At 44.0% G+C, this 15,216-nt stretch overlaps 1 protein-coding gene across 1 annotated transcript in view; it reads right to left on the bottom strand.

Moving 5' to 3' along the window:
- LOC137334000 (monoglyceride lipase-like) overlaps positions 1-11,626 on the bottom strand; it is a 60,587-nt gene extending 48,961 nt beyond the window's left edge. The window contains exon 1 of the mRNA XM_067998391.1: positions 10,982-11,626. Within this exon, the coding sequence (XP_067854492.1) occupies positions 10,982-11,142 (161 nt within the window). The 5' untranslated portion in view covers positions 11,143-11,626. The remainder of the gene's footprint in view (positions 1-10,981) is intronic.
- Between the last annotated feature and the right edge of the window lie 3,590 nt (positions 11,627-15,216).

Raw genomic sequence — 15,216 nt, 5'->3', positions numbered from 1 at the left:
GCTCGAGGCAGGGAATGGGAACCTCATCGGATCCCAAATTGCAACCCCACTATTTTAAGGCAGATGAACCAGGGGAAGGAGGGAAAGGGCAGAGGGAGAAAAACAGTGAGAGAAACACAGAAAGGGACAGAGAAACAGACAGAGGGACTCAGGGCTAGAGAGAAAGGGACAGGGAAATACTTAGGAGGGACAGAGAAAAAGGGTCAGAAACATGAGAGAATCAGGGACAGAAACACCAGAGACAAAAACAGGCAAAGAGACAGAGAAACACAATTAAGAATTTAGAGAAACCGGGATAGAGGCAAAGAGAAGGAGAAAGAAACACAAGAGCAATAGAAACAAAGACAGTGACGCAGGAGAGAAAAGCTATTGTTGCAGAAAGAGACAAAGGAGACATAATAAAAGTCAAGAGGTCATCACAGTAGTTACAACACAGGTAGAGGCCATTCGGCCCATCGTGCCCGTGCCGGCTCTTTGAAAGAACTATTCAATTTGTCCCATTCCCCTGCTCTTTCCCCATAGTCCTGTATTTTTTTTCCCTTCAAGTATTTATCCAGTTCCCTTTTGAAAGTCACTATTGAATCTGTTTCCACCGCCCTTTCAGGCAGTGCATTCCAGATCATAACAACTCACTGTGTAAAAAAATGTTTCCTCATGTTGCCTCTGGCTCTTTTGCCGATCACCTTAAATCTGTGTCTTCTGGTTACTGACCCTTCTGCTATTGGAAACAGTTTCTACTTATTTACTCATAATTTTGAACACCTCTATCAAATCTCCCCTTAATCTTCTCTGTTCTAAGGAGAACAACCCCAGCTTCTCCAATCTCCATATAACTGAAGTCCCTCATCCCTGGCATCATTCTAGTAAATCTCTTCTGCACCCTCTCTAACGCCTTGACATCCTTCCTAAAGTGTGGTGCCCAGAATTGAATACAATACTCCAGCTGAGGCCTAACCAGTGTTTTATAAAGGTTTAGCATAACTTCCTTGCCTTTGTACTCTATGCCTCTATTAATAAAGCTCAGGATCTCATATGTTTTGTTTTTAAAAAGCAGTTTTCTCAACCTGTCTTGCCACCTTCAAAGATTTGTCCATGTCCACCCCCAGGTCTCTCTGTTCCTGCACCCCCTTTAACATTGTACCATTTAGTTTATATTGCCTCTCCTCATTCTTCCTACCAAAATGTATCACTTCACATTTCTTTGCATTAAATTTCATCTGCCATGCTTCTGCCCACTTCACCAGTCTGTCTATGTCCTCCTGATGTCTGCTACTATCCACGACATTGTTTACTACATTTATCAGTTTCGTTTCATCTCCAAACATAGAAATTATACCCTGTATACCAAAGTCCAGGTCATTAATATATATCAAAAAGAGCAGTGCTCCTAATACTGACAGAGGTACAAAGGTTAGGTGTAGAATATTTGTCCTGTGTTTATTGCTTGTGTTTACTCACTCGCTGCCCTACGTATTTTCCTATTTACAAATCCATGTCAAAATATCAACAATTTAATTGTTTCCATACTTTACTACCTCATATACAGAGGCCAGAAAATCCTCAAGACAACATTGGAAACAATGGTTAAAATGGAATTTGTTAAGCAGGGCCATTCAGTCACTCAGATCTGTGCCATATTTGGCCCTACCCCATTTCTGATCCCACCCCGGAATCTCTGACCCCACCCCAATAATCCTCAGTACTAGTCACTCTTATGACTTTGGCCGTTACAGATTTTATAGAGGCGGTTTCATTCTGTTTGAGGTCATTGTTTATGCTGCCAGTGATTATTGATTAGGAGTAATTTTAGTGTTCCCGGCGGAAAGCCTTACCAAACCAGGAGCACGTATCAGAAATTCCATTAATTCAAATGATCGGAAAATCACATGCAGTGCGTGCCTGAATTTCCAGCACGTGTTCCCGGCAGATGAAGCTCCCACCGTGAGGGTGAATTTAGAAAATTATACCTATTGTGTTACGGTTACTGCAAATTTATCGAGAAACCAACTGATTTCCTGTGGCATTGCTCACGGTTAGTGTGGGGAGCACTGTTATGATGTTTAGCTGTTAAGAGGAAGCTGTGTTTAACATGCCAATCCCTGCCTCCTTAAGGCCATTGCCCAAAATGTACTCGCTGTGGGGAAGTGGCCTTACTAGGCACATCCTGAGGATCATTCGAGCTAAACGTTGAGGGATGGGCAACTGTTTCTAAATTTCTGGTTCCTGCCCCTGGGGGTCAGAAAAAAACAGCAGGAAATGACTGGTTTACTTTCTCTTTTTTAACACTTTTGAAGTTTAATAGGGGTGAGACTTGTACAGTTGGTTACAAGGAAGTTAAAGGGCCAGTATAAATAAAATTATAAAAGCTATAATACAATTTAATTTAAATCAAAATGACAAGAGGAATATCCGTGTATAAGGTTATAACATATTCCCCAGGACATGGAGATCAGAGAGGATGTAATAGAACTGCATCTCTGATTTAAACAGGTGATAAAGAATTGTTACACAATGTTCTTGGTCTTCCAGTTCATATTTTGAAAGACATTTGCATAACTCCTGTCAGTATTTTCTTCATATTAAAATAAGCGGCTGTTTCTTGAGCTCCTTAGAGTCATAGAGTCATAGAGTTATACAGCACGGATAGAGGCCCTTCGGCCCATCGTGTCCGCGCCGGCCATCAAGCCCAGTCTAATCTAATCCCATATTCCAGCATTTGGTCCGTAGCCTTGTATGCTATGGCATTTCAAGTGCTCATCCAAATGCTTCTTGAATGTTGTGAGGGTTCCTGCCTCCACAACCCTCTCAGGCAGTGAGTTCCAGACTCCAACCACCCTCTGGGTGAAAAAGTTCTTTCTCAAATCCCCTCTAAACCTCCCGCCTTTTACCTTGAATCTATGCCCCCTTGTTATAGAACCCTCAACGAAGGGAAAAAGCTCCTTAGTATCCATCCTATCTATGCCCCTCATAATTTTGTAGACCTCAATCATGTCCCCCCTCAGCCTCCTCTGCTCCAAGGAAAACAAACCCAATCTTCCCAGTCTCTCTTCATAGCTGAAGCGCTCCAGCCCTGGTAACATCCTGGTGAATCTCCTCTGCACCCTCTCCAAAGCGATCACATCCTTCCTGTAGTGCGGCGACCAGAACTGCACACAGTACTCCAGCTGTGGCCTAACCAGTGTTTTATACAGCTCCATCATAACCTCCTTGCTCTTATATTCTATGCCTCGGCTAATAAAGGCAAGTATCCCATATGCCTTCTTTACCACCTTATCTACCTGTTCCGCCGCCTTCAGGGATCTGTGAACTTGCACACCAAGATCCCTCTGACCCTCTGTCTTGCCTAGGGTCTTCCCATTCATTGTGTATTCCCTTGCCTTGTTAGTCCCTCCAAAGTGCATCACCTCGCACTTTTCCGGGTTAAATTCCATTTGCCACTGTTCCGCCCATCTGACCAACCCATCTATATCGTCCTGCAGACTGAGGCTATCCTCCTCGCTATTTACCACCCTACCAATTTTTGTATCATCAGCGAACTTACTAATCATACCTTTTACATTCATATCCAAGTCGTTAATGTAGACCACAAACAGCAAGGGCCCCAGCACAGATCCCTGTGGTACCCCACTGGCCACAGGCTTCCAGTCACAAAAACAACCTTCGACCATCACCCTCTGCCTTCTGCCACTAAGCCAGTTTTGTATCCAAAGTGCCAAGGCACCCTGGATTCCATGGGCTCGTACCTTCTTGACCAGTCTCCTGTGCGGGACTTTATCGAAGGCCTTACTGAAATCCATGTAGACCACATCCACTGCGTTACCCTCATCCACACGCCTAGTCACCCCCTCAAAAAATTCAATCAAATTAGTCAGACATGATCTTCCCTTGACAAAGCCATGTTGACTATCCCTGATTAATCCTTGCTTCTCCAAGTGGAGACTAATTTTGTCCTTCAGAATTTTTTCCAATAATTTTCCTACCACTGATGTTAGGCTCACTGGCCTGTAGTTCCCCGGTTTTTCCCTACTCCCCTTCTTGAATAATGGTACTACATTAGCGGTTCTCCAGTCCTCTGGCACATCCCCTGTGGCCAGAGAGGTTCTGAATATATGTGTTAGAGCCCCCGCAATCTCCTCCTTTGCCTCACACAGTAGCCTGGGATACATTTCGTCCGGGCCTGGGGATTTATCCATTTTTAGGCCTGCTAAAACCGCCAATACCTCCTCCCGCTCGATGTTAATATGTTCGAGTATATCACAGTCCCCCTGTCGTATTTCTATGTCTACGTCGTCCTTCTCCATAGTGAAAACAGATGCAAAAAATTCATTTAGAACCCCTCCTACATCTTCCGGCTCCACACACAGATTGCCATTTTTGTCCCTAATGGGCCCTATTTTTTCCCTAGTCATCCTCTTACCCTTAATATACTTATAAAACATCTTAGGATTTTCCTTTATTTTGCTCGCCAGTGTTTTTTCATGGCCCCTCCTTGATCTCCTAATTTCCTTTTTAAGTATCCCCCTGCACTTTTTGTACTCCTCTAGGGCTTCCTCCGTCTTTTGTATCCTTTTGTATCTGCCAAAAGCCCTCCTTTTTTTCCTAATCCATTCTCGTATATCCCCTGACATCCAAGGTTCCCTGGAGTTCTTGGAACCACCCTTGACCTTTACGGGAACATGTTGCCATTGTATGGTCTCAATCTCCCTTCTGAAAGACTCCCATTGCTCCTTGCCCAACTACTTTTCAGACTTCGTTCGCTGCTCCTGCATTGTCATTCTAAGCAGAAGCCAGTTATCAACCAAAATCTTCTGAATTTCAATGCCCGCATTCAATCTTGACGAACCAGCCTACAATGCAGCCACAGTCAGCAACTTCTTCAAGTGTTTAAATTATGGCTGGTCATCAAATTGAACTTTTTCTAAGTCTTTAAGGGTTTCTTTTAGCCTGAATGTAATTCACCTAATAACTTGTAGCCTGTGATTCTATAGTGTTCCCTCCGATCTTTAGCCTTGCCATTCTCGTCCTGTGGCCTCGTCTTGGCTATCTCTCTTAACCTCACTCTTCCTGGCTCGGCATCCATTGCCTTGCTTATTTCTACTTGGGCCATGTTAGAAACTGTACCAATACAAGTTGTTGTAATTTCCTTGCCATGACACAACAGCCGACACTGAATCACAATAGGTCAATTCTGGCTATGTGTGCCTCGCCACTCACCAATCTCCACCACCTCCCCCCCAACCCCCCACTCCTCCAACCCCCCCCCCCTCCACCCACGCCCCTAACTCACCAGCATTTCACTCAACTACCATGCAAACAAGGCTGGGATTTTACCAAAACTAAGTTCCGCTTGCACACCAGGAGAATAGTTGAGACTCTTGTTTTAGTTGAGACTCTTGTTTGACTGAAATTCCAGTTGAGTGCAGTGTTCGCAAGATAGGCTGAGCACTGAAGCAGAATGATCCAGCTGTGAGACTCAGCTGTGCTACATAGGTGCGGTTTAATCCTGAACTTTATTGAACCTCATCTGGCTATCAAGATATCTTTCTGCAAGTAGATTTGTTAACAATCCGGCACAATGCGTTAAAGGCAGCGCCTTTGTAATTGACTCCTATGGTAATGGCAAATGGTTAGTGCTATTTGCCAGATATAGGTAGCTGCCCATGGTAAGCCTGGATGGTATTAGTGGTGGGGACTGTATATGCTATTAGGCTCCATCTGCTTTCCCAGGCGGACTTAAAAGACCCCATGGCCCCATTTCAAAGCAGAGCGGGGAAGTTCTCCCCAGTGTCCCGGACAATATTTATCCGTCAACCAACATCACTAAAACAGATTATCTGGTCATTATTTCATTACTGTTTGTGGGACCTTATTGTGTGCAAATTGGCCACCGCGTTGCCTAGATTACTATAAGAACTACACTTCAAAAGTACTTCATTGGCTGTAAAGCACTTTGGGAATCCTGAGGTTGTGAAAGGCGCTATATAAATGCAAGTTCTTTCTTCCTTTGTTCTTAACATCGCTGAATAGTCATCGTCAGTCACACTTGATTACTCAATTGATAAATATATTATCTGACAGGGCACTAAGCCACACAAATCAAGTAGGCCCTAGCTTCGATCCCTAGTCTGTGCTGAATTATCCCTTCTTAGCCAGGATGGGGACACTTCAATTGGCATCAATATCACTGGGTTAGGGAGGGGAACCAACCAGATTCTGCTCACTAATCAGTGACAGCTGCTAGGAAGTGCGTGTGCGTATACATTGGAATCATATAAGAACATAAGATCATGACAAATAGGAGCAGGAGTAGGCCATACGGCCCCTCGAGCGTGCTCCGCCATTCAGTAAGATCATGGCTGATCTTCGGCCTCAACTCCACTTTCCCGCCCAATCCTTGATTCCCTTAGAGCCAAAAATCTGTCGATCTCAGCTTTGAATATACTCAACGATTCAGCATCCACAGCCCTCTGGGGTAGAGAATTCCAAAGATTCACAACCCTCTGAGTGAAGAACTTTCTCCTCATCTCAGTCCTAAATGGCCGACCCCTTATCCCGAGACTATGCCCCCTAGTTCTAGACTCTTCAGCCACGGGAAACAGCCTCTCAGCATCTACTCTGTCAAGCCCCCTCAGAATCTTATGTTTCAATGAGATCACCTCTCATTCTTCTAAACTCCAGAGAGTATAAGCCCATTCTACTCAATCTCGCCTCAAAGGACAACCCTCTCATCCCAGGAATCAATCTAGTGAACCTTTGTTGCACCACCTCTAAGGCAAGTATATCCTTCATTAGGTAAGGAGACCAAAACTGTACGCAGTACTCTAGGTGTGGTCTCACCAAAGCCCTGTACAATTGCAGCAAGACTTCCTTACTCTTGTATCCAAGCCCCTTGCAATAAAGGCCAAAATGCCATTTGCCTCCCTAATTGCTTGATGTCCCTGCATATTAAATTTCTGTGATTCGTATACAAGGACACCCAAATCCCTCTGAACACCAACGTTTAATAGTTTCACACTATTTAAAAAATATTCTGTTTTTCTATTCTTCCTACCAAAAGTGAAAAACCTCACTTTTCCCCACATTATACTCCATCTGCCACCTTCTTGCCCACTCATTTAACCTGTCTATATCCCTTTGCAGACTATTTGTGTCCTCCTTATGGCTTACTTTCCCACCTAGCTTTGTATCGTCAGCAAACTTGGATGCATTACACTCGGTCCCTTCATCTAAGTCATTAATAAATAGATTGTAAATAGCTGAGGCCCAAGCACTGATCCTTGCAGCACCCCACTAGTTACAGCCTGCCAACCTGAAAATGACCCGTTTATCCCTACTCTCTGTTTTCCGTCCATTAACCAATCCTCTATCTATGCTAATATTACCCCGAACCCCATGAGCCCTTATCTTGTGTAAACAACCTTTTGTGTGGCACCTTAGTGAATGCCTTTTGAAAATCCAAATATACCACATCCACTGGTTCCCCTTTATCTACCCTGCTAGTTACAACCTCAAAAACTCAAAACCACGTTGAGTCTGCCTAATAATATGATTTGCTAAGTGCCCTGCTACCACGTCCTTAATAATGGATTCCAACATTTTCCTAATTACTGATGTCAGGCTAACTGGCCTGTAGTTCCCTGTTTTCTCTCTCCCTCCTTTCTTGAATAGCAGGGTTACATTTGCTACCTTCCAATCCACTAGGACCGTTCCAGAATCTAGGGAATTTTGGAAGATCACAAACAATGCATCCACTATCTCTGCAGCCACTTCTTTAGAGTCCTAGGATGTAGGCCATCAGGTCCAGGGGATTTGTTGGCTTTTAGACCCATTAATTTCTCCAGTACTTTTTCTTTACTAATATTAAATTACTTTAAGTTCCTCACTCTCATTAGATCCTTGGTTCCCCACTATTTCTGGTATGTTTTTTGTGTCTTCCACTGTGAAGACAGATACAAAATATTTGTTTAACATCTCTGCCACTTAATTATTCCCCATTATAATTTCTCCTCCATTAGCCTCTAAGAGATCCACATTTACTTTTGCTGCTCTCTTCCTTTTTACAGACTTGTAGAAGCTCTCACAATCTGTTTTTATATTTCTTGCTAGTTTACTCTCATATTCTATTTTCTCCCTCTATCAATTTTTGGTCATCCTTGGCTGGTTTTTAAAACTCTCCCATTCCTCAGGCTTACTACTCTTCTTGGCAACATTATAAGCCTCTTCTTTTAATCTAATACTGTCCTTAACTTCTTTAGTTAGCCACAGATGGATCAATTTTCCCCTGGAGTTTTTATTTTCTCAGTGGAATGTATATTCATTGAGAATTATGAAATATTTCTTTAATTTTTTTGCCATTGCTTATCTACCATCATATCTTTTAATCTAATTTCTCAATCTACCTTAGCCAAGGAGGATATAACACAGAAGGAGGTCCTTTGACCCATCGTGCCTGTGCTGGCTCTTTGAAAGAGCTATCCAATTAGTCTTACTCCTCCGCTCTTTCCCCATAGCCAAACAAATTTTTCCTTTTCAAGTATATATCCAATTCTCTTTTGAAAGTTACTATTGAATCTGCTTCCACCACCCTTTTAGGCGATGCATTCCAGATCGTGGCAACTCAAGACAAAAATTATCCCTATTGCCCCCTGGTTCTTTTGCCAATTATCTTAAATCTGTGACCTCTGGCTACTGGCCCTCCTGCCACTGGAAACAGTTTCTCCCCACCTACTCTATCAAAACCCTTCATAATTTTGAACAGCTCTGTTTCTTTCATTACAGGTGACTAGACTTCAAAAGTACTTATTTGGCTGTAAAGCTCTTTGGGGCGTCCTACGGTCGTGGGAGGCTCTACATAAACGCAAGTACGTTCTTTTTTTTTACAAGGACCAGTCAGATGCAGATGGCCACAATGGTGAAAATTTGAGGAAGATGGAGAATCATTATACAATCACATACCTCACACTCACCCTGTTTGTACAAAGTCATTTAATGTTGGTTAAATATCTGACAATAGCGTGCATCCTTCTCATTGATTATCCTACCGTGTCTCGCATGGGGGCACGGCGAGATTTATGTTCAATCTCTACCACTCTTAATCGGATAAACAGAATTTTCCTGTCAGGCATTCTCAGTTTACACAGGAGGAAAAAAAAAAATCCTTTCATAAGTTTGCAAAAAAAACACGCGCAAACGATGCTTTAAAGTTAGTCCTGGAAATTCCTGAATAAATAATAATTTAAAAATCACATCCGGGAATGGTTTGGCAGTATATCTAAACTGTTATTAATTAAAAGGAGACGGTTTAAAAAGGAGATAACACACAGTCTCTTATGGGGACTTGCAGCATCGAGAATGCTGCTCCCCTGTCTGATTAATTTCATGATGTGGAGATGCCGGTGATGGACTGGGGTGGACAAATGTAAGGAATCTTACAACACCAGGTTATAGTCCAACAAATTTATTTTAAAATCACAAGCTTTCGGAGATTATCTCCTTCGTCAGATGATTGAATGAAAAGGTTCTCAAATCGCATATCTTATACGATGTTGGGACAGCATCACACCAATCAAAAGGTGTCGTTGTTATTCAAACAGGCCAGTCACGGAGAACAGCACGTCCCAGTACACTCGATATACATTGTGTCTTTTACACAGGCAGGCAGAAAGAAACTTAAAATGGCAGAGAGAGAGAGAGAGAGAATTTTAAAAAACATATAAATTTTTTCCCCCTTTTTGCTGGTGGGGTTACGTGTAGCGTGACATGAACCCAAGATCCCGGTTGAGGCCGTCCTCATGGGTGCGGAACTTGGCTATCAACTTCTGCTCGACGATTTTGCGTTGTCGTGTGTCTCGAAGGCCGCCTTGGAGAACGCTTACCCGAAGATCGGTGGCTGAATGTCCTTGACTGCTAAAGTGTTCCCCGACTGGGAGGGAACCCTCCTGTTTGGCGATTGTTGCGCGGTGTCCGTTCATCCGTTGTCGCAGCGTCTGCATGGTCTCGCCAATGTACCATGCTCCGGGGCATCCTTTCCTGCAACGTATGAGGTAAACAACGTTGGCCGAGTCACAGGAGTATGAACCATGTACCTGGTGGGTGGTGTCCTCTCGTGTGATGGTGGTATCCGTGTCGATGATCTGGCATGTCTTGCAGAGGTTGCCGTGGCAGGGTTGTGTGGTGTCGTGGACGCTGTTCTCCTGAAAACTGGGTAACTTGCTGCGAACGATGGTCTGTTTGAGGTTGGGTGGCTGTTTAAAGGCGAGCAGTGGAGGCGTGGGGATGGCCTCAGCGAGGTGTTCGTCGTCATCGATGACATGTTGAAGGCTGCGGAGAACATGGTGTAGTTTCTCCGCTCCAGGGAAGTACTGGACGACGAAGGGTACTCTGTTGGTTGCGTCCCGTGTTTGTCTTCTGAGGAGGTTTATGCGATTCTTCGCTGTGGCCCGTCGGAACTGTCGATCGACAAGTCGAGCGTCATATCCCGTTCTTACGAGGGCGTCTTTCAGCGTCTGTAGGTGTCCATCGCGTTCCTCCTCGTCTGAGCAGATCCTGTGTATTCGTAGGGCCTGTCCATAGGGGATGGCCTCTTTGACGTGGTTGGGGTGGAAGCTGGAAAAGTGGAGCATCGTGAGGTTGTCCGTGGGCTTGCGGTAGAGTGAGGTGCTGAGGTGCCCGTCTTTGATGGAGATTTGTGTGTCCAAGAAAGAAACCGATTCTGAGGAGTAGTCCATGGTGAGCTTGATGGTGGGATGGAACTTGTTGATGTTATCGTGTAGTCTCTTCAGTGATTCTTCGCGGTGGGTCCATAGGAAGAATTTCAGACATGCAACATATGCCCCCAACTCTCTCCCCCTTTTTGGGGGGTATGAAATTGACACGGGTCAATTACAACAGCACAGTACATGATATATATATAAAAACACTCAATAACCGAGTACCAGAACCAAAAGCCTTTATATATTGTTAACACAGAGGTAAAGCTAACCTGGGCGGTGTTGGAGGTTCCCAATACCTGCAGAAAAGGTAATTCCCATCTGCGTTGATAAAGTGCGGCAGATCATCGTAAAACAAGCCTTGAGGAGTGACACGAGACTTTTTTTCGAGCCCTGCTGTCATGCAACAGCAACAGCAACTTTTAGCACACATATCATTAAAAGAGAGAGACGAAACAAGTCAAAAAAAATTACATATCTGTTGTTCCTTTTGCAGTATTAAGAAAAATAAATCTTGTGGCCATAATGACTCTCCGTGGAACTGTACACTTTGGTACATTGACAAAACTCAATCCATGTGTACAACAGGCACCACAGAAGACGTTTGAATTGGAAATAGAACACAGCACAGACCTTAAATGAATACACGTAACGGACTGCGAAACAATCACAGAACACACGGAAACTCTAAACATCTGTATCAGAACGCTGCTGCTTTGCGCCAAGTCGCTTCAGATTGCACCTGCATTCTTGTTAAGAACTTTTTTTTTTACACTCTCCCTTCTCTTTAAGTTGTAGACTATGAAACCAGACCGACAGCCTCTGGCGGTATCCTGATGCTGTCTTCTTTGCTAATTTGGTATTTTATTTCAAAAAGAAAGACAGACAGACAGACCCGGGTGAAAGCTTCTTGTTCGCACGCCAGCTCTCTTCGCCTTGAATAAATAAGGATATATTAAACACTACACGAGTGCTGTCCAATATGTTAACCACTACATACATGTGGCTAATTGAGAATCCAGATGTGGATAATTGGTAATCCAGATGTGGATAATTGGTAATCCAGATGTAGATAATTGTGAATCCAGATGTGGTTAATTGTGAATCCAGATGTAGAAATTGGGAATCCGGATGTGGCTAATTGCATTTCTGATTAGTAAATTTAAAAAATGTGTAATAGACACTGTTGTTGGGCGTGTGATCGCAGTACTCCTATTCACACAGAGTATGCATGTGAACTTTAGCCTTTTTGTTGGTAAAATGGTAAGACGGAAAGCAGAGATGCTAGCCTTTATTGCAAGAGGGTTGGAGTATAAGAGTAAGGAGGTCTTGCTGCAGTTATAAAGGGCTCTGGTGAGACCACCCCTGGAATACAGTTTTGGTCTCCTTACCTAAGGAAGGATATACTTGCCTTAGAGGCGGTGAAATGAAGGTTCACTAGATTGATTCTTGGGATGAGAGGATTGTGCTATGAGTAGAGATTGAGTAGAATGGACCTATACTCTCTGGAGTTTAGAAGAAGGCGAGATGATCTCATTAAAACGTATAACATTCTTAGAGGGCTTGACAGGGTAGATGCTGAGAGGCTGTTTCCCCTGACTGGAAAGTCTAGAACTAGGGGTCACAGTCTCAAGATAAAAGGTCGGCCATTTAGGACCAAGATGAGGAAACATTTCTTCACTCAGGGGGTTGTGAATCTTTGGAATTTTCTACCCCAGAGAGCTGTGGATGCTTAGTCGTTGTCTATATTCAAGACTGAGATCGATAGATTTTTGGACACGAAAGGAATCAAGGGATATGGGGATAGGGCGGGAAAGTAGTGTTGAGGTCAAAGATCAGCCATGATCTTATCGAATAGTGGAACAGGCTCGAGGGGCTGCATGGCCTACTCCTGCTCCTAATTTTTATGTTCTTATGTTAGTGTGCAAGAGTTTTTTGATCATTGTGATTGCTTTATTTCCCTGGTTATGGTGGTGGATGTTTGTTAAGTAAATATCCAGCTGTGAAGTACATTTACCCGAATTGTGTGTGAGGCGTTTTCGACTAAAATGAATGCATGTGGCTAAAATGGTGTCACCGTAGCCACAGCTGTGGCTAGTCAGTAGTTTCTATTGAACAACACCGATCTACACAAAACATACTCCATCATCAAAGTTAGGGGCAGATGGAAACCAACGTTGTGATGTGGCCTTATGCAGAGAGTAATGGGCTAGCTGAACTCGCGACCTTCTAAAGAAAAGAAAAAACTTGCATTTGTATAGCGCCTTTCACAATCTCAGGATGTCCCAAAGCCAATTAAGTACTCTTGAAGTCTAGTCACTGTAGGAAAAATGGCAGCCAATTTGCACACAACAAGGTCCCACAAACAGCAATTTGATAATGACCAGATAATCTGTTTTAGTGATGTTGGCTGAAGGATAAATATTGGCCAGGACACCGGGGAGAACTCCCCCACCCTTCTTCAAAATAATGCCATGGGATCTTTTACATCCACCTGATAGGGCAGACGGGGCCTTGGCTGACACATCCCTATGACTTCACTCAAATAGCAGCCACAGAAATGCAAGCAAAACGAAAACAGAATTTGTTGGGAATACACAGCAGGTCAGTCAACAACTTCAAAGGGAAATGATGGGATTACGATTCGGTTATAATCCTTCATCAGAACCAAAAACTGAAAGATAAGCAAGCATTTTAGTAGGAAAGAAAGAAAGATGGCGAAGGTAACAACGGATTCTTCAATCACATGAGAAGTTAATTGTTTAAGTAGTCTGTGACCTGCTTAATAGAAAACTGTTATGATGTAAAAGATAATCCCAATGAGGCAATGGAAAGATGTTAAAAGAACAAATGGATATGTATAGGTAACCAAGACTGGTTCAGGAATAACTCTAAAGGGGGTGCAAGAACAGAGACACCTAGCTGTATATGTGCACAGGTCGTTGAAGGTGGCAGGGCAGGTTGAGCAAGCGGTTAAAAAAGCAAACAGGATCTTGGGCTTTATAAATGTTCCCTCCCAGTCGGGGAACACTTCAGCAGTCATGGACATTCATCCACCGACCTTCGGGTAAGCGTACTCCAAGGCGGCCTTCGAGACACACGACAACGCAAAATCGTCGAGCAGAAATTGATAGCCAAGTTCCGCACCCATGAGGACGGCCTCAACCGGGATCTTGGGTTCATGTCACGCTACACGTTACCCCACCAGCGAACAAATGTTATCTGTTTTTAATATAACGGGTCAGTTGTTATCTTTTCTATGTTTCTACCTCTCTATCTCTGTTTTTTTTTTGTTTGTTGTTTTTTTTTGGTGATTTGTATATTCTGTGAGACCTGGCAGGTAACACCTGTCTGTCTGCACACTGATTGCCTTGGCAACGGGCAGTTGAAAAAACTGTCTGTACTCACCAAGCATTGTTCTGTGAATTATAAATGCGATTTCATTTCGAGGATTTCATTTTCACATCGTTCACCTGACGAAGGAGGAAGCCTCCGAAAGCTTGTGAATTTAAAATAAAATTGCTGGACTATAACTCGGTGTTGTAAAATTGTTTACAATTGTCAACCCCAGTCCATCACCGGCATCTCCACATCATGACTACCATCGACACCACAAACTGCCGGCTCACAGTGGAAAGGATATCCAAGAAGATCGCGCATTTAGACACAGACATCAAGTTTTTACAGAGCTGCAAGAAAGCAGACAAGATCCCGAAAGGACTCCAGATCACGAACCCACTCAGGTCCACATACAACTCGGATTACGCTGAGAGACTCTGCCGCCGTACCTCTCGCACACTCCTCAACCATCTCATACACCAACTCTACAGCAGACGCCACAACCTCGAAACCAAGATAGAGTCCATACTCTCAACCTGTACTCAGGACACAGCAGACCAGCTACGTTATACCGCCAAACAGACCAGGCAACGGAACTACGCTGCCTACATGAAAACCAAGAGCAGGAAGCTTGAGAAACTCGGCATCACCACCAGCATCGACCAAGCTTCCCCTGGTACCACGGTTGCAACCACAGGGAAGTCTATTGTCAATTTGTCCGACCACACCCTTCAACCAGACGAAATCGAAGTTCTCAGCCGAGGGCTCAATTTCTGCCCCACTACCAAAATGGACCCCACTAGTCTCGCGGCAGACACAGAGGAATTCATCAGGAGAATGAGGCTCCGGGAATTCTACCACAAACCACAAAATTTCAGCAGCGAACCCAATGAGACAATCGACGATCCGGAACAGCAGACAGAGGGATCCGCGGTACAGCAACCGAAGAGGAAAGAGTCAAACTGGACTCCTCCGGAGGGTCGCTGCCCTCAGCTGGACATGTATGCTCAAGCTGTCAGGAAATGCGTCAATGCCAGATTCATCAGCCGCACTCAGAAGACAGTCCAGAATGTCACCCGAGCACAACGCAACGCCATCAACGCTCTCAAGACCAACCGCAACATCGTCATCAAACCAGCGGACAAAGGAGGAGCCATAGTCATACAGA

Source organism: Heptranchias perlo, chromosome 17, assembly GCF_035084215.1.
Source record: "Heptranchias perlo isolate sHepPer1 chromosome 17, sHepPer1.hap1, whole genome shotgun sequence".
Taxonomy (NCBI): domain Eukaryota; kingdom Metazoa; phylum Chordata; class Chondrichthyes; order Hexanchiformes; family Hexanchidae; genus Heptranchias; species Heptranchias perlo.
The sequence above is the reverse complement of the archived record's forward strand: the minus strand, read 5'-3'. Positions and strand labels throughout refer to the sequence as shown.